The sequence below is a fragment of the Lissotriton helveticus genome, chromosome 4_1 (assembly GCF_964261635.1).
Source record: "Lissotriton helveticus chromosome 4_1, aLisHel1.1, whole genome shotgun sequence".
NCBI lineage: Eukaryota > Metazoa > Chordata > Amphibia > Caudata > Salamandridae > Lissotriton > Lissotriton helveticus.
Genome location: NC_136063.1, coordinates 60550857 through 60574499, shown reverse-complemented (window position 1 = coordinate 60574499; position 23643 = coordinate 60550857). Strand labels below are relative to the sequence as shown.

Below are 23643 nucleotides of genomic sequence, written 5' to 3'. Positions count from 1 at the left end.
CACATTTAGAAACTTATAAATGGTTGCCTTAATTTTCTTTTTATATAGTTATGTGCTTTTCGTTGTTCTGATTATAGACTGCCTTCTTGTTGTAAACTGTATGCTCTCAGAAACTGAAATTTAGATAAACCTTTTAAAACTTTTCAGTTGTCCGTGGCCATTTTATGAATATCAAAGTTATATGAAGTTGGGTTTGTATTTTGCCTGCCTTTCTTTCACAGCTAGCTCCCTGATCTATCGTGGTCATAGGTACCCGTAACGGTGGATGGTAAGTCGGGTACACTAGAATTAAATAGGAAGGAACCCAGGGTTACTGGTAGTAGAGAGTGAAAGGTCACCCGATTAATGTATATGGGTTTAATTGGAGGAAAGTACGTGGGCCTAGTACGTGTTTGGTGAAATTATTGGTCGGGTGACCCGCGATCTCTATCAAAAATATGGCCACTTTATGCTTGTTATAAGAATTCTACATGTACAAAACATTCAGTTGTGTGGGTGTTTTAGTGCTGCTGTTTTTAAAAACAAAAACAAAAAAACAATAACCCTTCCAGAAGACCAGAATAAATCAAAATCTTACCAATCACTTTAAATTAAGGATGCTACAATGTTAGAACATTTTATCAGAGCAAAATAAAAAGTCAATGAAAAATAAAATTCCAACTAACCGAGCAGTTGAAGTGCAATTAATATAAAATGTCTTGCATAAATGTTAAAATAAATTTAAAAAAGAATGCTATTAACTAACTTTCAGTGAGGAGAAGGCACTTATTTAGACATTGTAAACAAAGTGCAGTGGCTTTTTGCAATCAACCAAAGTGAAGGCATACCGTAGAAAAAGTAGGGTGACCTGTTGCCCCATGCTGTGTCCTGTGGTTGGCAGAAGCAAAATATGAGTGGCAATTTTACCATCCAATTGATGAAGCCTGCTGACCAAAGGCTGCTGTGTGTCTGTATAATAGCTATTGCTGCTTGGACAAATCATAGTCTGGAGAGACAGCTAAAGCCTGCTGAAAGGCCAGAACCAAAATGTGGCACATTTGCAATAGACAAAGCTAAACCCTTAAAGTACTGAAGAGAAAAGGGAATAAAAAGAGATGCTTTCAGGGTCAAGAGTACATAAGGGTATAACACTACTTTGATGAGAGGGCAGCTCTCATGTCTGAACATGCACTGCACTGGCAGATTGCCTTTTAGCCTCAGTGTGTCTTGGAAGTCAACCTCTAAACCATTGCAGAATCATTACTGTTGAAGTTATTGACAACGAGGGAGGATGGAGGGATGTTTATGACCAGTGAGGATACCTATGATGCAGAAGTAGAATTACAAGAAACATTTCCTCCTCACTGGTCCTCAATGAGACTCCTCACTGATAAACATAAATGATGGATAAAATAGACAGTGAGTCCCTTGAAAGCAGGTGTAAATAGGCAACAGCAAAGGGAGAAGGCTAATATAGATGAAACACTAGAAGCAGGCACATAGAAACTCTGAAGCTCGTGCCACAAGCTAGACACAGCAGGAGCGTCTGGTAAAGGGCTCCACATTCTGCCTTTTCTTAACCCCAGCACGCACGCTGACTCAGCATTTTATTAAGCATCACGTTCGTATTTTAAAAACAGGGAGTCAGTCGTGACAAACCTAGTGAACCTAGTGTCCCCCCCTTGTCACTTGTTCATAATGCGAGTTGTGGTTAGCCTTATGTTGGGAATATTGGGTGAGGGAGGGCATGAATATACTGACATAGTTGGGATGCTTCATTGGGTGGGGGCGGAGGGGTTTTCGTGGTTCTGAACTTAATATAAAGATACATATCCTAACATGGAATGTAAGGGGGCTATGAGATCCACGCAAGTGCCGACAAATACTGGTGTACTTGGATAGACACCAGATCCAAATTGCGCTTTTACAAGAGACTCATCTAGACCCTCGATGCTCCCCTTCATTTGCCTCCAAATGGGCAGCTCATAGGGTCTTCTCATCATACACCTCATACTCTAGGGGTACAATAATGCTCATTAGGAAGCATTACACTGATTGGAGTACATGCTGATCAAGAAGGACGCTATTGTCTAATGTGGGGCAGATTGGGTTCGGAGTCCATCACATTGTACTGCTGCTATGGGCCAAACATCGATGTGCCTGTTTTTTTTTACCACAATCTGTGGCAAGAACATTGAAATAAGCTCAACACACTTAATATGGGGAGAAGATTACAACTCCACCATTGACCCTGAGATGGATAGGTCAAAGCCTTGCCCACTTCACTACACATGAATGTAATATGAAACTTGTAACGCGCTCAGCTTACCCAGGGGCATCCCGGCGCAACAGACCAAAAAAAGGAGAGACTCCACTAATCACTACTGTGGAAACAGATGGGTCTTGAGAAGTTTCCTAAATGGTAGGATCTTAGGCTCTGAACGAATCTTAAGGGGCAAGGAGTTCCAAAGAGTCGCCACCTGCACAGAGAAACGCCTGCCCCCAGAACGAGCTCTCCTTACCCTTGCTGACTGCAGAAGATGTTTTTGGTCCGAGCGCAAAGGGCGTGGGGGTTTATAAGGTCGGGCCATGTTAGCAAGGATGGGGGGACCTTTGCCATGCAGAATTTTGTGGGCCGTGCATAGCGCCTTAAATTTCACCCGCTCCTTCACAGGAAGCCAGTGAAGGGTTTTGAGGGCCGGGGCAGCAGACTGCCTTCTGGGAACATCCATAAGGACTCTTGCCGCTGCATTTTGCACCTGTTGGAGGATTTTAAAGGTTGCTTCGGGAGCACAGAGAAACAAGGCATTTCCATAGTCAAGCCTCGATAGGATTAAACCACGTATCAAAAGCTTCTTTGCTGGATCAGGAAGCAGTGGTAACACCTTTCGGGCTGACCTCAGCAGACCGAAGCAAACCCCCGCGGTCTTCCTGGCATGGGTCCTAAAGGATAGATCTTCCTCCAACCATACTCCCAAGGACTTGATCTCCGTCTTGGGAGATGGTGGATCACCAAGAGACCGGGGCCAACAGCTGGCAATAATGGAGGGACTGGAATTACCCAGGAGCATCAGCTCGGTTTTTCCTCCATTAAGCTTTAGGGCAGAGTTAGACATCCAACGATAAACATTGGCAAGGCAGTCGTGTGACACCTCAGGTTGTTCCGTCAGCTGAGTGAGGCCCACCACCAGCTGAGTATCATCAGCATAGCTGATGATCTTTACCCCTGAAGGGGCAACCACTCTTTCAAGTGGAGTCATGTATATATTAAATAAGGTAGGGCTCAGCGATGAGCCCTGTGGGACTCCACATTGAAGAGGGAATAGGGCAGACTGCTCTGCTCCTTCCCAGACTTGGTAGAAACGGTTGGAGAGAAAAGATCCCAACCATTCCAGGGCCGTCCCTGAGACACCTACCTCTGACAGACGTTGGAGGAGCACCTGATGACTCACGGTGTCAAAGGCAGCACTCAAGTCCAGGAGGATCACTGCCACTGACCCTCCTGAATCTAGAGTGCTCCTTGCTTCCTCCACTACTGCCAGCAAGGCTGTGTCCGTTCCCTGGCCGGGCCGGAAACCAGTCTGGGAGTCTCCCAACAGGTGGTTGGACTCTAGATGGTGAGAAAGCTGACGGTTAGCCAGCTTCTCTGCAACTTTTGAGAACCCAGGCAGAAGTGAAATTGGCCTGAAGTTGGCTAAGTTGGATGGATCCAATCCTGGTTTCTTCAATAAGGCTTTTACCACTGCCTTTTTCCATCTCTGGGGCACTGTGCCGTGGGAGGATGAGAGATTCATGAGGTCGGTAAGCGGGGTTGACAAAGTGTTAGCCACAAGCTTAAGGTATTTTGTGGGCACTGGGTCACTCGGAGATCCACTCTTCATCTCTAACAAGACTTTTATGACCTCCGCTTCCGAAAAGGGACCGAAGGCAGCTAGCTCAGTCAAGCATTTTATTGGACTGGCAGCCAGCTCCGTAATTTGAGGGATAGCGGGCAAGGCGGATAGTATTTTCTCTATTTTAGAATGGAAGAAGCTAGCCAGTTCCTCACATTTTTCTTTAGGATTATCGTGCACGACTGGGGGGACCGGGGCTTTCAGAAGTTCCTTAAAAATTTTGAACGATTCTCCAGAGGAATTACTTGCCCTCTCAATCCTGTCGCTAAAGAAGTTCTTTTTTGCATCCTTCAGTGCACTTTTATATTTCCTCATCTCTCTTTTATAGTTGGCCCGGCTTTCTTCCGTCTGCTCTCTCCTCCAGGCACGTTCAAGCCTTTTACAAGAGCTTCTGAAACTCCTAAGTTCGGGGGTGTACCAGGGGGCAGAGCCAATTCTTCTCTCCCTGGCGAGCCTCCTTTTTTTAGGAATCAGTGAGTCCAAAGAGTTAGTAAGCCATTCGCCCAAATGCTGATCAGCGATATTGGGATCATCTGCAGGGTGAGGACAAGTTCTAGCTAGCTCTTCCGCCGAATGCAGAAACTACTCGTGATATCATATTAGAATATGGGCTGATAGACACATGGAGACATATCCATCCCCACCAGACAGAGGGCACACATTGGACAGCGAAGTATGTGTCCTGGGCTGGACTTGACTACATCCTAGTGTCTAGGGGCTTGGGCCCACTGATAGCTTCAGCTAATCATTTGGCTCGCACTTATTCTGATCATTCGCCGGTCCACGTTACACTGACATTAACTGAAATGGGAGGCAGTCCCATGACTTGGAGACTCAGACCTAATATCCTGCTAGATGAGGCATTTCACAGTGATTTGCGGCAGGAAATCACAGGTTTCTTTCAATGCAACCTAGGATCAGTAGACAGTGTGATAACAGTTTGGGAAGCTTTTAAGGTCACAGTTAGAGGCCTGTGCATATTTAAGGGTTCTGGGGTTCTCAGTGATATACGATGCACATTGCGTACATTGGAAGGGGAACTTAAGAGACTGGAGGCCCTGACTAATTTTCGCACTGGCAAGCTCAGAGGAAATTCAGAGGAAAACTCTCAGAGTATAAAGACACAGAAGAGAGAGAGGTCAAATTCAGGGGCAAATATTTTGTTGCAAAGCTATACAGAGAGGGAGAACAGCCAGGCAGGACATTGGCAGGAATGGTCTGACACCCCCGTTTTTCTAACCATGTTATGGAAATACGAAGAGATAGTGGAGACCGACACAGAGACACTCTATCTATCCTTACAACCTTCACAACACACTACACTACTTTATACACTACAAGCAGACATGGGACACAGGATCTATCGTAATATTTCGATGATGTTGCATTGGGATGGTTGGGTGATTCCCAAAGAGAGTTCACAGATGCCCCATTCGAAATAGATGAGATTCGCGAAGCCATTATGCATATGTCATCAGGGAAAGCACCGGGCTTGAGGGTTACCAAAAGATTTCTATAAGGCATACCAACTGACTCCTATTCTTCAGGCAGTCTTCGAAGAAGCTCAAATGAGCGGAATTCTCCCACTTTCTATGAGGGAGGCACTAATCACTGATCTGCTTAAGCCAGGTAAACAGGAGGACCAATGCAATTCATATAGAACGCTCTCCCTAATCAATAGAGATGCCAACATTTTGACGAAGTTACTGGCTAAAAGGCTATCTCTGCTAATGGATACACTAGTCCTCCCAGACCAAGCGGGTTTTATCTCTGGGAGAGCCACCTTCCATAACCTCTGTACCGTGTTTTCAATCCTCCAAAATGTGAACTCAAAGCTGCCTTTGGTGGCAGTCTTTTTAGATGCTACTAAACTGTGTTTGACTCTGTTCAGTGGGATTATCTGCATGACATATTGCAGCACATGGGTATGCCGGAGGGATTCATATCCTGGGTAAGTCTTCTCTACAGATCACCGACGGCTAAAGTACTGATCAATGGGTGGATTTCCCAGGCATTTCAGATCTGTAGGGGAACTCAACAGGCCTGCCCGTTATCCCCCCTTCCTTTTTGTTTCACAGTAAAGCCGCTGGTGGCTAAATTGCAACAGCAACATCAAGACAATGCCCTCAGCGGCAAATACTAATTTCCCTGTACGTGGATGACATCATGCTATAGATTAGAGACCCACACAAAATCTAATCCCTATATTGCGAGAATTCATAGTCTTCGGTAGACTATCAGAGATTCACATTACTTGGGGACAATGGCAAGTATTCCCACTAACTACCGCGGTCACACAATTCCCCCTCGACTTCCCAATAGAGTGGTGTGAGGATGATGTCAAATACCTAGGCATTTACATCACTACGGATAGGGAGGAACTCATGCACCTTAACTACAGTAAAGTGTTAGACCATATAACCACTAGCATAGCACACTGGATTACCCTACCCCTGTCAATGGCTCGGCGAACCTCACTTATAAAAATGATAATCCTACCGAAACTATTGTATTTGTTTATGAACATACCTTATCACCCAGGTACGCATTTTGTCTCCACCCTGCAGTCTGAATTAATCAGACTTAAATGGGGAGGCAAACAACCAAGATTCCAGTGGGACATCATGACAAGACCATACTCACAAGGAGGGTTTGACATCCCAAACTTAGAATTATACTACATTTGTGCCCAGGCACATTATGCCTATTATTGGTTCCACCCACCTCCGTATATGCCACAAGTGGCTGTAGAGCAGTGCCTTGCAGACCCAATTCCATTGGCGGGAATGATACTTAATACACTTCCACCTCGTATGGAAGAACGGTCACATGCACGGCTGCAGCATGATGCTTAATCACCAAGCCATCATGAGTGTTGATGCCTTACTCCCCTTTACCTCCCCTGCTTTTCCATCTGCAACTGCCGTTACCACTGAAAACAATTTTTAGGCAAACTATGGCAAAAATCAATATAATACATTAGGGCAATCTATATCATGATGGCAAATGCCGTGCATTGGATCATATGTTTGTGCAGCACACACCCACAGCATTAGATGTATTTATGTACATATGGCTTCGACAGGGGATCACAGCCATTACAACGGAATACCCCCCCAGAGCCTCCCACGCTGGCCCCATTACACCGGTTGCTACAGGTCAAAACCCCGGACCATGCTGTCTCCACACTTTATCATATTATACGCATTGAGCAACAAATGGAGCAATGCCATGCTCGTGCACATTGGGAAAGGGAAAATGGAGACACCATAGAGGACACACAATGCCTTTATTGTTGTCAGTAGACAGAACAGGTATCTGACATCAGTAGGCTTTGGATTATCCATTTTAAACTTCAACACAGGATATACTGTACACCAACTAAAATGTACAAGTACAAGTTAAGGGAACACGATAGATGTGACTGATGTGGTGCGCTGATTTCCTTCACTTAGCGTGGAATTGTCGGGGGGTGGGAGAGTACTGGCGTCAGGTCTTCACAGCGTTAGAAGAGATGATGACAATAACACTCATGCCTACACCACTGATGGCCTTACTAGGGTACATAAAAACAGATTGCTAGGTCCTCACACAAGTTTGTCAATCTTGCATTACTAATGGCAAAGCGCCGCATCACATGTCTCTGGGGAAGGGGCCATGCTCCAAAGTTTAAGGAGTGGATTGGGGACTTGCTTTATTGTCAGGAACAGATGCTCCATTATGCAGAATTGCTCCCATCGTCTACTTGACCTAAAGATATTTGGGACCCACCGAAGACGTACCTCCTCACTATCTCCGTGGATAACACAATCGAGACTGTACCCAATAGTCCCAGAGATAATTTGGGGTAACTCTGCCATAATAAGAATAAAGATAATTATAGTACTCCATTACCTATACCTCCCAAGGAGATGTTCAAACCGTAGCCCCCATATGATCAAAATCTAAGATTCTCAACGTGTCTGAAAATGATTAAATAACAATGTAATCTATACTGTTAACTTTGGAAAATATCATAGATGGGAAGGTTATATGCTCTGTAACCCAGGTTAATGAATGCTAATATCACCTATGTTTGATCTTTTCAGATAGAAATAGAAAATGTCAATAGGATTACCTCTCTGTAATACGAAGGATGTATGACATCTAATTCCTGAATGTCATATGTTGTATGCGAAATTCTAATACCTAAATTTAAAAAAAAAAAGAAAAAAATGTAGAAAAATACAACAAACCCTTTTGTTATTACCAAATATGTACCAGTATCTATGGGTGGTAAAATAGGTTTGTTATTACTTCTCCGTTGGTTGATAAAGAAGCAAAACTTTTCTCATATGCAATGTGTCTCAAATTAATCATAACACTGGTTGGCACACCAGTGTTTCATAACTGAAATCGCCCCACAAATTGCTTCCGAGCTCCGTTCTGCTACCAGCAAATGAGCTTACTCCCTATATGAAAGGAAAACAGATTACCCACCAAAACCAGCTTTGCGCACTGCACACACAAAATGCAATGCGTCAATCTGGGCTCACACAGCACCGGAGGTGACTCAGGGAGCCGCTCGCGCAGGGAGCACGCGTCAACCTCAGCACGCGCTGCACACACGCGGCTACTACTCACAGTGGTAAGAGTCCCTTGGTAATGCCGCACTAATCATTTTTAACTTCCCAGTCTCCTTGTGACATAGGCTCCAGGTCAAAACTAAAGGCACCCGTTTACAAGTAAATTATATAAATATCCAAAGTTTTCCTTAACGCCTTAACCGCGGCCGCAATTCCGCCGTGATGCGGGCGTTCTAAAGTGTGGGCGGGGCTGAGTCAGCCAACGGTCGTTCGCAGCACCGGGGAGGGAGCACGGAACGGGTTAAATCACAACACAGTAGAGGAGACACTGATGGCTTCTAAATGTCCAAGCAAATTAAAGTCACTGGACTAACTCACCGCAAATATTAGGGTTAAAGTCCTTTTAAAAATTTAAGGAAGTGCAACTTCACCTGTTGGGTTCTTCAATGGTTGCCACAATGGCTCATCAGTGTTAGGTGAATGCTTAGGTAGTGGAAATGTTCAGTTCTCTGTTTTGCATTCACCATGAAAGTAGTACAGTTCACAATGCCTGCTCTTCCTAATAAACTGACACACTCCCCCACAGTGCATTCCATAAGATCTATACAAGACTCCAAATACTGTACATTATAATGCAGGTCAGGAATATGCTTCCCGACAGGCCACAACACATAGCATAACATAGCATGACATAGCACAACATAGCATAGAATAACACATCGTAACATAAGGTATAATAATGTAACAACACTACACAACATAGCATAACATAGGAAACATCCACTTCAAGTACAGGATACAGGGAGCAGCTGGGAAGATGTTGGAGTGCCACCAGCAGCATCACATTGTTCTTCTTCTAACAGCATCCAATGTCTGGGGATGGACCATGGACACAATATTCCATTGTACATTTAATAAGGAAACTGACTGATGACAATAACTCCCTTTGCAGTAATTTCTATTTCACTGAAATTAGTGTTATTTCCCTAAAAAGGAAATCAAGATTCGGATTTGGGTCCTCTTGCCCATCATCACTGACCTCCTCCCAATCACTTCCTGCAGTATTTTCTGCCTCACCTCCTTAGAGTGGAGTGCCACCATGACTCCTCCACCCCAACATTTTTGGAGAAAGTCTATAGACTTTATTTACTTTGTAGGTTGCCCTCACCATCAGTCTGTGTGCCCTTTGGGTCAAACAAAACCCAACTGACTGAATGATTATTTTCAGTCATAAGCGAATCCTGCAGAGTCGCAGAAGGCTCCCTCACAAATCTAAGGGTACCTACATTTATATAAGCAGCTTTGAAGCAATTTAAAAATAGCAGTTTTTATAGGAAACCATGTTGTCCATTAGGGCCTTAGCATCTGCTGTTCAAATTCTTCAGTGTTTCCTAAAATAGAAATGTATTATGAGCACCAACTTGGGGACGACTCAGTTCCACATTGAAATATGTTTGAATGATTGTGGATGGATGTTATATGAGATATATTGATTATCACTTTTAATCTATTGAATAGGGATTTGGGTATTTCTCCTTTTCAATCTTTCTTTTATTCTATTGAATATAGTTATCTTTGTACATCTCATTTATAAAGCAATTGGATGTGTAAATAGTGCATGTCATTTAAGCTGTATTATATGCCTGCAGCTATTGCACTTAGAGTCAATTTAACAAAACTAATGCAAATTATTTAAAACTAACTCTAGGATAGTAATACGTTAGACATCATGTTACTCTGTTTCAAAAAACATTTCAGAAGAAATTGAGACACAAAGTGTACTTTTTGTTAAAAGATCTGTGCGGCTTGGGGTGGTTCCAGGCGTTGTGGCTGCAGAGCTTGTTATATTTGGTGTTGTAGACCTCTTTCCTGTTAAAAACACACACAAACAATGTCTGTCATTGAGGCAAGGGCAGACAGTCTATAACACTAACAACTGCTACTAGTAGCATAAGAATTACTGATATAAATAGTAACCCTCCAAAGGTATACAAATGCATAACCTCCTCATATTAACTGCAAAAAGGATGGCCTCACACATGTGACAGGCACCTCTAAAGTAAAATGTTAATAAAGTTTAAAATATTCAGTATCTTAAGAGTGCTTAAACATTTGACTATATTTTGACTCCCTCCAGAATCCCCTTCATTAACCTCTGAAAACATGCAGCTGCCAAAGCATAATGAGGATAAGCAATAAAACAGAATCAATAAACACCTATACCTAAATCATGAAAAAGAAAACAAGGGGGGAAGAAGAAATAAAAAACAGAATTCAAATTAAATAAGGCAGAATTGTAGAATATAACATCGTATGCAAATAGTAAAATGTAATAAAAAGTATAAAATAGACAAAAAATATCAATTAATCAAAAAATAGAATAAAATTACAAGAAAAAGACAAGCAAGAGAATAATCATGGAGGTTTCGAACATCATCAGATAAATTTTTATGAGTAACAATAGTAGTGGAAATTGAGGAAGAGAGCTTGGATAGGTAAGTAGTAAGTGAAATCCATAATAAATGTCTTTTTATTGCTAGAGAAACGGGGGTAACATAATTGGTATCAAGTCTATGATGGAAGCAAATAGCATTCCACCATGCTGAGTAACTGAGTTTTGTCGAATCTTTCCAATTGGAGGTAATCAGATGGAAGGCTACAGCTAAGAATAAGTCAAGTGACTTAAAATGAGAAGGGGAATGGGGCAAATCTGGAGATAAGGAACCCAAAAGGACAGTGGAGGGGGAGAAGGGGAGTTTGATGTCAAATATGACGTTTATACGGGACCAAACTGCCTGCCAAAAAGTATCGGTAGTGGGACAGTGGAATAACATATGGAGTAAATCTGCAGTCTGGCAAGGGCAGGACCAACATTTAGGAGAGAGGTCAGGGGAAAACGATGCCAGTTTTTTCGGGGATAATAATAAACGTTGGTATATGAAGTAAAGAGTTTGAGTAGTGTTAGCAGCTATGGACGTTTTATGTATCTTTAACCACCGCTTATCCCATAAAGAGACAGGTCAGGATATTGACAAATCCTTTTCCCAGGCCAATTCAGTCTTCGTTTTGAGTCATTCAGAGGGAGTTATAAGACATTTGTAAATGCGAGAAGCGGATGGAGAAGCATCCAAAAGCGGGAAGATAGTTGAGCAAGAGGATGGCAGGTCAGAAGAAGAAGGAAGAGATTGAAGATATTGGCGAAGAGCAGGTATTAGAAGGTCATATTGTTTCCTAAAGGAAGTAGGAAGAAGAAATTGAGTTTGAAGTTCAGCAAAAGTTAGGGGGACGTTATCAAGCAGGACTTGGGAAATCCATGACAAACCCTTGGATTTCCAAGACTTCCAGAAAAAAGAACGGTTTTTAATGCGAAGTAGTTTGTTATGGCAAATGGGCTGTTGAGACAAAGAGGTAAGAGAGGGATAAGAGGAGGGTAAGAGGGGAGTTAGAAGATGACGGGTATGAGCATTGACAGGAGATTTTAGGAAAGAAGCATTAGCAGAGAAAGCAAGAGCTTCCGGAAAATCAAACGGTGAAATAAGAGATGTTTCCATGTTTAACCAAACAGGAGGATAAGTGGAAACTTCTGTGGAAAGCCAACGAGAGGCCTGTTTGAGGAAAAAAAAATAATGATAAGTTTTAAAGTCCGGAAATTTAAGACCTCCAAATGTCTTATCCTTTTTAAGGAAAGACAAGGCGATCCACAGTTTGTTTTTCCAGAGAAATTTCAATAGGAGAGAGTCTAGGCATTTAAAATAATAACAAGGTGTACGAACAGGGATTATAGAAAGAGAGTATAGGACGATAGGAGCCAACATCATTTTAATGGAGTTCAATCTACCCCACCACGAAAGAAAGAGAGGATGCCATCTGGTGATAGAAACAGTCACTTTTTTTGTAATATAGTCAAAATTAGCTTTCAATGTGTCTGGGATAGAAGGGGAGAACCATAATCCCAAATATTTCACTTTAGTCAACTGCCAGGAGAAACCAGTGTAGTCGAAGTAATGGCGGTGACATAAGACATTCAGGGGTAAAACTTCACATTCATCACGATTGAGTCGATAGCCCGAAACTTGCGAAAAAGCGTCAACTTGAAGTAGGAAGGCAGGTAGAGTGGACTCAGGGTTGGAACAATACAAAAGGAAATCGTCTGCATACACGGACAATTTGACTTGACTAGGGCCAGGGTTGAAGCCGGTAATTTGGGTGTCATGTCCTAGTTTTGTGAGAAATGGCTCCAATGCCACAATAAACCATAAGGGAGATAAGGGACAGCCTTGTCGGACTCCTCTGGAAAGGGAGAAAACAATAAGGGAGATAAGGGACAGCCTTGTCAGACTCCTCTGGAAAGGGCGAACAAAAGACATTCTTTTAAACCGGTAAGCTCCCACAAGTGTCACAAAAGATGTGAGATGAAATAAGTCATTATTTAACATCACGTGATGGTGATGGAGCAAGGACTTGTTTAAAAGAGACTTGCTTATATGCAATCCTCCCATATAATCTTGTAATAAAGTATTAATATTGTTTTGTGATACTAATATGCACAAAATGTCATATATTCATAGATTAAGGAAGCTTGGATATGTGATCTACTAATGAGTAACCCAAATGAAGCTTAAAATGGCTGCTAACGCGGGAATCTGTATTGCTCATGCGCCAATTGCATGACGTCTTAACGCTTGGAGGGTAATTCATGATTCTGCGCACAAGCATATAATACGGCCGCTAGAAAGCTCACGTGCTAAGCATCGGCCTTGCTGAAACTAAGACGTGTTAAATACTAAATACTAATGGGAAAATAGACTTTATAAGTAAATCGGGTTAGAGTAGAGACAGGTGGTATACAGTGGAATCATGTTAAATTTGAAATGAATGCTATCTCTTTTGGCCTCTCTATTAGTTCGTAATTGGACCTCTGAATGATGCTAAAGTCTATTACCCACGTGGATTTCCACGCCTGCGCAAAGATGACAACCCAGAAACAATGAGGTCAAGTCTTAAACTCAGTCCAAGGATGTTCTCCGTGTATGTCCTGGGAACCAGCTGAACATCCTGAAGACTCAATGGACGACTGTGAAATGTTTACATTGTTGTTGATACATTTGTGAACATGCGTGGGAAATAAAGCTTGGGAGAAACAAAATAATGAACTTAAAACAATGAACTAAATAAAATTACTAAAACTTAGCATGGTGCGATGATCATCCCCTCAGCTTATCCAATCAGAAATAGGAGTTTCATAAAGTTGAAACATTTAGCGGAGGTACATGACATTAGAAAAAGTATAACTGAGCTATTGCAGTCGCAGCAAGATAACGCTGATAGACCAAGATGCTTTCCAAATGTTGATCGAATACCTGAAGAAGCAAACTTAGAATTTTCAAGCTAAATAATTAGTAGAAGATTGCGGAAGACTAGAGGAGGTGATAGACTTAGAATAAGATCGCGGAAGACGCGAGAAGGAAGTTAGTATTAGAGAGGGGTGAGAGGCAGGTGTTGAATCCGGAAGAGGTCATCTATCCTAACCTAAACCCGTCCTGAAGTCCTAGTCACCTGAACTTTCCAAAGAGGCCCACTATCTCTTTGCCAGAGGGGTCTGATTTCCACACCATCATAGGTAAATATATCTTCATGTATTGTGTCAATGTACTTCTCTCGCTGTCCTCTTTTTCTTTAGGGTTCTTGTTGTAGTGAAATCTCATTTAATAGAATACTAAGTTGGGTAAATTGATCTTACTTCCTCAGAAAGATGAAGTTAACACTGTAATCTGTTTTGCTCACATGAAATTATAAGATAAAACATTTAAATCTGTCTGTGATTATTTAACCCCTTCAGTGCTGGCCTTGTTCAGCGGACGTCATGTGCACTACCTCGGTAGTGCTCCGCACGTCCGTTGAACGTTCCGGCCCCGTCCGCGCAATAGAACGTTCCGCACCAGCGCAGAATGTTCAGCACAGCGGAGGGGTTAATTAGATATAGGGTATGTTTAACCATGTCATATCATCAATTGCTAGTCAACTAAAATAGATCCATTTATGGAAAAACGCTTTAGGATCAGGGAAGAACTAAGAGAATCTGATCAATCTAAGTATTTATAAAAATTGACCCCCAGCAGAGTTAACTGGCCTATATGAGTGAATGTGTTTATGGGCCCAGATGAATGTATGGTGATATATGTCCGCAGGTTGGTAACCTGCTGGATCAATGGCATGCTGCAGAAAGATCCATCAAAGTAAATCTCTTATTTGTTGTCACATCTTTTGTATCTTCATGTCATTAACTTTGCTTTTACTGCCAGAACTTTTACCCTTAAGAATGTTAGTTCCAACTTTATGTACCATAACATGACACTCGTCATCTTCTTCAGTACTCGACGTGAAGCGAACTACACTCCCACTATAAGTGGTAGGTCTGTCCTGCATCTCTTTGACCCACCCAGGCATGTGCCTAGTACTTTCTACTATATCCAAAACATTAATCAAAGTGGGGTTTTTCATTAGCAGTTATCCTGTTCTTTGAGGTTATTAGTACAGCGAACCAATCGATGCCAAATGAATCACTCTGTTAAGTCACCAAAGTCACAGGTGTGTGCTAAACTCTTGAGTGATGCTATATAATTGCCCACTTTCTCTGAGCCTTGTGAAAATATGGTGTCTCTCCATTACCACATTGACCCTAGGACCGAAGTGTTCCTCCAACATCATCATAGCATAAAATTATTCGTTGGGTTCCCTTCCTAGGGTTCAATGGTGATCTCGTCCAAACTTTCATAAATATTACACCCCTCGATACCTAGATTATGAAATAAGACTGCTTGTTTTCTTTATGCTCAGAATTTTCCTCACCAATCACAATTAAATCAGAGTCAAATTGTATTTTCCCCTTCTTCCTTGGTAGGATTTGATCACCTGCTTCTGAGAGAAATTGTGGGGACGGAGCCATACTTCTTGCAGCCATTTTTTGCACAAAAATACAACGTGATTAAAATAGGTATTACTATTATAATCTAGCATACCTACATCAAATAATAAATTACCATAATAAGTTAACCCCTTCCATGCATTTGTCGGCCAATGGCAGTTGCGAGCACTGCCTCCGTAGTGTTGCGCAAGTCCGTTGGCCGACGGGGCCCTGCCCACTCCGCTAAAAATTGCCACTGCGGTTAGGCAGTTAACAAAAAGAATTAAAATAACAACTATAACTAATAGTGCATGAGCAAAGAATGAAAAGAATGAGAGAAGAAAAGGAAACTTTTTTTGTTGCTCTAGATGTACCAATATTTGTGGGTGGTAAAAATAGGTTTGTCATCTCTTCTCCATTGGTGGATAAAGTAGCAAAACTTTTATCATGCAAATTAATCATAACACTGGTTAGCAAACCAGTGTTTCAATCTTAAAATTTGCCCACAAACTGCTTCTGAGCTCCGTTCTGCTGCCGGCAAATGAGCTTACTCCCTTTAAGAAAGGAGAACAGAATACACGCCAAAACCAGCTTTGCGCACCGCACGCACAGAACGCAATGCGTCAATATGGGCTCACACAGCACCAGTCTCGACTCAGGGAGCCACTCGCGCAGGGAGCACTCATAAACCTTAGCACGCTCTGCACACACAAGGCTACTAATCACAGTGGTAAGAGTTCCATGGCAATGCCTAAGGCAATACCAATTGCAATACTAATTTTCAAACCCTCAGTCTCCTTGTGACATTGGCTCCAGATCAAAAATAAAGGCACCCGTTTACAAGTGAACAAAATAAATATCCAAAGTTTTCCTTAAAATACTACACAGTACAGGGGTCACTGTTGGCTGCTGATAAGGCTTTAAGGCCCTTTTTAAATTTAAGGAATCGCAACTTCACCCGTTGGGTTCTTCGATGGATGCCAAAACTGCTCATCAGTGTTAAGAGAATTCTTAGGCAGTGGAAATGTTTGGTTCACTTTATTGCATTCACCATGAAAGTAGTGCAGATCACAACGCCTGCTCTTCTCAATCAACGGACACACTCCCCCACAGTGCATTCCATAGTATACAAGACTCCAAATACTGTACATCATAATGCAGGGCAGGAACATGCTTCCAGATAACAGGCCACAGCACATAACATAAGATAGCATAACATGACATAAGCATAGCATAACATAACATAGCACAGCAGAGCATAACATAACACAACAAAACTTATAATAACCTAACAACACAACTCAATATAGCATAACATAACATAGGAAACATCCACTTCAAGTAAAGGATACAGGGAGCAGCTGGATAGACGAAGGAGCGACCCCTGCAGCCCTCACTAGATCACTCTTTGTTCTTCTTCTGACAGCATCCAATGTCCTGGGACAGACCTTGGACACTATATTCCACTGTAAATTTAATTGGGAAACTGACTGATGACAATAACTTCCATCGCAGTAACTTCTGTTTCACTGAAATTAGTGTTATTTCCCTAAACAGGTATCCAGGATTTCGGATTTGGGTCTTCTCTCCCACATCATCACTGCCCTCCTCCGGGTCACTCCTGCAGTATTTTCTCCCTCACCTCCTCAGAGTCGAGTGCCACCATGACTCTTCCACCCCTACATTTTTGGGGAAAGTTTATAGGCTTTATTTACCCTGTATACTGTCCCTCACTGTCAGTCTCTGGGTGACCATTAGGTCACATAACACATGAATCTTTTCAGTCATAAGCGAATCCGGCAGAAATGTAGAAGGCTTCCTCACAAATCCAAGGGTACCTACATTTATATAATGTGCTTTGCAGGAGTTTGAAAATAGCAGTTTTTATAAGTAACCATTTTGTCCATTAGGGCCTTAGCTTCTGCCGTTAAAGTTCTTCAGTATTTCCTACAACAAAAATGTCCTGTGGGCCCCATGTTGGAGACGGCTCAGTTCCACATTGAAACATAATTGAATGCTTGTGGATGTGTGTCATATGAGATATATTGATTATCACTTTTAATCCATTAATTATAGCAATTTGGGTATTTCTCCTTTTCAATCTATCTTACATTCTATTGATTATTATAATTATATTTGAAGTCACAAAATCAGGTGGGGAAGGATCACTTGCCCTGCATAACCTGGGTATGCAGGTCGCGTACCGATTTGTCCCAAATTAAAAACCCTCATGCACGTGTCTGATCTTACGTTGGAGCGGTATATCTTGGTTCTCCGCTACTTAGTCACGTGTTTGCATCTGTATTTTATGCCTGCCACTATTGCATTTAAGGGTCTATTTAATGAAACTAATAAAAATTATTTAAAGTTAACTCTGCGGTAGTTCTAAGGTGTACATCAGGTTACTTTGTTACCAATAAACCATTCAGCAGAAATTGAATAATCAAGTGTACCTGTTGTTACAAGTTCTGTGCGGCTTCGGGTGGTTCTGGGTGTTGTGGCTGCAGAGCTTGTTATGTTCGGTGTTGTAGAGCTGGTTCCTGTTAAATGCACACACATACAATGTCTGTCAGTGAGGAGAGGGCAAACACGCTTTACCACCAACTACCTCTACTAGTAACATCAGAATTGCTGATATAAATGGTAAGTCTCGATAAGGTACACAAATGCATAAACACCTCATACTAACTGGGAAAAGGATAACCTCACACAAGTGACAGGCACCTCTAAAGTAAAATGTTACTAAAGTTGTGAATCTAGACATCTGACTATATTATGACTTATGACTCTAGGCACATACATCTCTCCTACTTACCTTCCCTCTTTCATTTTTATGTCTCCACCCAAAGAGGGGCACTGAACTGTTGACCTCTCTTATCCTCTGGCAGCCTTACACTACCTATTACCAGGGTCCCTGGAATTAAGTGATTTTGTAGCCATGGCATTTCCTGCATTAATGTGTATTTGTCACATTTGTCAATTAATCCATCATCTGCTGCATAATCTACAGTTAATAAAAAAAAACGTTTCTAGCCTAAATTGATACCAAAGTGACTAAATGAGCAGCAAAACCTTGTTGTGCAATGGAAGGCAGTTGGTAAAGATTGACGGGTCACCATTCTGTTGCTTGTTGCTGTATTTGGATATAAAGCAGTTAATAATGAGGTGAATCATTTTCTCAAAAAGTGTTACCAAGTAAAGATGAAAACAATATGATGTAGAACTGGAATATTTTATGACACATCAGGCAGTATAATTTGCCTTCTCTTCCTGCATAATTTAGTCAACCTGGCACACAATTCGGTCATTCAATGCGGTACAAGTCCAATGGCCCTTTAGCAAGGGCTGGGTCTCTACCATATGAAGACAGACAGTAACGGAGCCCAAGCTAAACAAGCATTCCGCACCATCCATTAACAAGGCGCAGCAAGTGTTTCCAATTGAGGACTGTGCCTGTGTGTCACCAAAGATCACCCCTTCTTTCTCAGAGCAAGTTCCATAATTCATTTCTTTTTTATGGAGCAAACTTGGCTTCATGTCATTTGATTCCTTTACACCAACCCCTGACATTTTAAGTGAAAGCCAAAGGCTACACATTACTTTTTCAAACACAAGGATATAACAGTATTTGACAAACACAAGGAGATAATGGACGGAGCACTAAAACATTCTAGACACTCACCCCCAGTCGCAGATCTGAGCTGAATCCATTATCATTCTTTCGTTCGCTTCTCCACCCCAGTTCAGACACAGCCATATGCAAATCAGTCTTGACCTTGTTCCTCAAAAGAACAGTCCATCCTGAACTGCCACAACAGATCTTCCCCGGACAGGAAACACGTATTCTGGGACCAGTTTCGGGTAACATACCTCATCAGCCAGGCTAACTTAAATCTAGGGGCATGGTGAGCAAGGCACCCACATATGTGGATACCCTGCCAAATTAGGGAGAGCAAAGCAAAGACAAGGAGATGGTGGCTAGAGTGCTGAAACTTTTCAGATGCTCACCCCCAGTCACAGATCTGGGTTGAATCTATCTTTGTTCTTTAGCTGACTTCGCAACACCAGTTCAGACCCAGCCATTTGCTAATCAGTCTTGACGCTGTTCCTCATGTGAACACTCAAGCCCGAACTGCCCAGCCTGGTCTTCCCTGGACTGGAAACCAGCATCCTGGGACCGGTTTATGGGTAACGGCCTTCATCATCGAGGCTAGCTTGAATCCAGTCGCAAAGGTAGTGAGGAACCCAAATCTGGGCGTACCTTGCCAATTTAGGGAGTAAAACTCAAACAGAAGGAGATAAATTGCCCGGAAGCACAAGCTGTTGAGAGGAGACCCAGCTGATCTTGGATGAGGCCGAGCTGATCTTGGTTGCCCAGTTGTAAAATTGACAACTCCAACCTTCATGTAACATCTGTTCACTAGTAAATATGTGTCTACTAGAAGGCCTGCCCCATCACAAAGCAATGTAACCTTCTCTTACACATAAAAGCTTTGATAGTTTAAACTGTACATAATCATGTGAATATAATATGGCCGGGATGCCCGCCACCCCCTCCTAACACATATCCCCAAGGATGGGAAGTCGGACAATAGTTGAACTTTTGGAAGGCGGGAGGGAGTCACCCTCCCGGCCGTATTTATTAAAATATGAAACAAATTTAAAACATTAAATAAAAGTTTCATCATTATGCATTATGTACAATTTGTCATTTATTACATTTCGATGCAGTCATGTACTTTTGGCTAACATCCTGAAAATGCATACACTCTAACTCAAATTGTACATCCTAGCATTAAGTGCCAACGGCAAGGTCTTAACCGGTGTCAGATCCCTACTACCAGACTCCCGCCCTCACTGTGTGAGCGGCGCATGCGCAGAGGGCTCTACCCTCATTGCCAACCGTAACTTCCCTTGTCGTGGTGGGGGCCCCCTTACTACTCGACGCCATCTTAAGGGTCGTCCGAGTTCCCGTATGAGGTCTCTGTAGGAAGGACAGCGTGGACTCTCCCCCCATCCCCACACTCTCTATCCGCCGTCGCGGATATCCGGCCCCCGGGAAATTAGTAGGAGGGGCATCTAACCGCCTCCCCCCCTGGGAGGGGCCCATGGCCATCTCCCCATAGGCGCCCCATCCTTAGTGGGTGCCGCCTCGCCGTGGAAGGGGCCAATGGCCGTCTTCCCCCGGGCGCTCTCATCCATTGTAGGTGGCGCCCCACTCTAGGGACCTTGAAATAACTGCTCACCGATCATGACCTTACCGCCCGACAAATAAATACGACAGTTGTTCACCTACTAAGGAAAGAAAATTCCACATCATCTTACTGTGTTATCAACTGCTCTTTCCTGCAAGAAGACATTTCTGCAATGAAAAATTCAAATCTTTATTCTCAACGTTCCTTCATTCTCTCACCAAGGAAAAAGAGGCCTATACCTTCATCACTCATAAAACTTTATTTCCTCCAAACACTTGCTATAAGGGGCTGGTGGGTGGGTCAAAATTGCTGCTTGTTCCGTTGAGGGCTCACGAGCAACGAGTGGGTGCAGCCTTCCGATCCGAGGAACAAGAGGACGATCTTCTGGATTCCCGCTCCTTTATTCTTCTGCGGGAGGGCGTGTACCCGTCCCCGATACGCCTACGGGGCGTGGTCTTCCGTCGAGATGTCTAGGACAACCCCTCTCGGGCGGGGGAAGGCGCGCCCCGGCTACGCCACTTCGGGCATACGAGCCGGGCTACGCCCACCCCGCCCAAAATGGTTTCCCAGGAGGTTCGGGGCACCCATCCATACGTTCGGCGGGACCGAGCGGTCGCCCCTTTTCAATATGGCCGGGATGCCCGCCACCCCCTCCCAACACATATCCCCAAGGATGGGAAGTCGGACAATAGTTGAACTTTTGGAAGGCGGGAGGGAGTCACCCTCCCGGCCGTATTTATTAAAATATGAAACAAATTTAAAACATTAAATTAAAGTTTCATCATTATGCATTATGTACAATTTGTCATTTATTACATTTCGATGCAGTCATGTACTTTTGGCTAACATCCTGAAAATGCATACACTCTAACTCAAATTGTACATCCTAGCATTAAGGGCCAACGGCAAGGTCTTAACCGGTGTCAGATCCCTACTACCAGACTCCCGCCCTCACTGTGTGAGCGGCGCATGCGCAGAGGGCTCTACCCTCATTGCCAACTGGAACTTCCCTTGTCGTGGTGGGGGCCCCCTTACTACTCGACGCCATCTTAAGGGTCGTCCGAGTTCCCGTATGAGGTCTCTGTAGGAAGGACAGCGTGGACTCTCCCCCCATCCCCACACTCTCTATCCGCCGTCGCGGATATCCGGCCCCCGGGAAATTAGTAGGAGGGGCATCTAACCGCCTCCCCCCCTGGGAGGGGCCCATGGCCATCTCCCCATAGGCGCCCCATCCTTAGTGGGTGCCGCCTCCCCGTGGAAGGGGCCAATGGCCGTCTTCCCCCGGGCACTCCCATCCATTGTGGGTGGCGCCCCACTCTAGGGACCTTGAAATAACTGCTCACCGATCATGACCTTACCGCCACAGACCGGATAGTTGACCGACTATCCGGTCCCCCCAACTCCTCCTAAAGGTCATGCTTCCTCAAACCCCTTAGCCATGAAATGAAGTCTCCTATGAGTAAGTCATTCCCCTCCCTGGACAGGTGAACCCCATCGTTCAGATACATATGATCACCACGAATACACCCATGAGGAATGTTCTGCAACTGTGCAGAACGGAACAATCTACCAATTTTATTATTGACCCGTTTAACTGAATGGTTCAGTGCTGACACCGAAAGGCCCCCCTGCCACCTCCTTCTAGGAATCATGTGGGACCAGGCAATCGTGCACCCTGGGACTCTTTTAGCCAACCAGCTAACAGCCGACAAAACTCGTTCAAGTAACACTCGTCTACCCAGTGTCACCAAGTCGTTGCCTCCCAGGTGTACTATGACTACAGATGGCGGTGACCTATGCCGCCCTAGAAGTCCCTCGAAAAATGGCTCAAAGTTGTCAAAAATGATCCCACCCTTCCCATGGAAGGCCACTCTGAACCCGTATTCCCCAGGTGCGTGAATCGCGTCACCTTCCTTGAATACGTCGCCGGCGCGCCTCACGTATGAGTGGCCCACGACCCATACCATCCTCTCTCCAGTCGGTGGCCTCTGACCGCTGGTCTCCTGATGCTGGGTCGACCTCAAATTCCGCCCCGCGTGGCAGGCTCGCGAAACTGTAAAGTAAACAAAGACAGAAAACAGTGAGTGCATGTAAATTGATCACTCACAACATGTGCAATCGCACATACCTCTTGAAGCAATTCGAGGACCAACGGCCCAATTGTTTCACTTCCTCAGCACTCTGACCCCTGGCTGTAGCCTCTGTAGCAGCCCCTATCCTAAAGGAGTGGGTCCCAAAATCGTACGGGTCCATGCCCGCGTCAGCGATTGCCAGTGCTAGTACCCTCTGAAACTGAAATCTCGTCAGTGGGGTGCCATCCATATGTCGGAGCAAACTCCCCCCCCATGCGGCCGCTCTTAGCGCCAAATAGTCTTCCACGCACTTCAACGGGCAGATGGGGGACCCACGTTTGCGCTGTATGACAACACTATTTCCCATAGCCCCCTGGTCAGTCTTGGACCTGGCTATCACGATTACCATCGAATCACCCCTCTTTTGGATGTGATCCCTGCACAAGCCTCCCTCCATATCTTTCTTGTTCCTAGCGACAAGTTCGCTCACCCTCATAGCCCCATGGAATGCCAATGTGAACGCTGCCCGGAACAGAACTGCTTCAAAATGGGAGGAACACGTCTCATCCAGCTTTGCCAAAAGCAGAGACAGTCTGTCTAAGCCAATCGGGTGCCTCGTATCTTGCTTGCACCCCTCAAGGCGCTTCCAGCCGCGAAGGGCTTTCTTCACCAAAAAGGAACCCGTAGGGTCCCTTATTCCGTGTACCTGGGCCATGAAGGAAATGGCCGCCCTATGCCTACTGGCCGTTGCCACTGATCGGCCCTCTCTGTGCAGTGCAATCAGGTACCCCAGGAAGGATTCCTCCTGACCCCAGTTCCTACTCTCTGTGGGACCCAAATATGTGCAATAGGAACGAAACGCTCCTTCGTATGCTTTCCTCGTCCTGGGGGCTAGACTCGCTGCCACGAGGTCTTGTAATCCGGGGCACCGATTAGCCACATTGCTTCGGGGAATGGTGCTGCCTCTAGGTCAGCAGTGGGCAGATAACCCCTGAATGCCTGCATATGTGAACAAGAGAGTGCATCAGCCGCATG

At 44.0% G+C, this 23643-nt stretch overlaps 1 protein-coding gene across 2 annotated transcripts in view; it reads right to left on the bottom strand.

Annotated features, from left to right (window-relative positions):
• Positions 1-23643, bottom strand: part of LOC144826942 (uncharacterized) — a 137519-nt gene that overhangs the window by 51987 nt on the left and 61889 nt on the right. For both annotated transcript variants that reach the window (XM_078685403.1, XM_078685404.1), the window contains exons 4-5: positions 17795-17881; positions 10220-10306 (exon numbers count right to left, since the gene is read on the bottom strand). In XM_078685403.1, coding sequence (XP_078541529.1) covers positions 10220-10306; positions 17795-17881 — 174 coding nt within the window. The remainder of the gene's footprint in view (positions 1-10219; positions 10307-17794; positions 17882-23643) is intronic.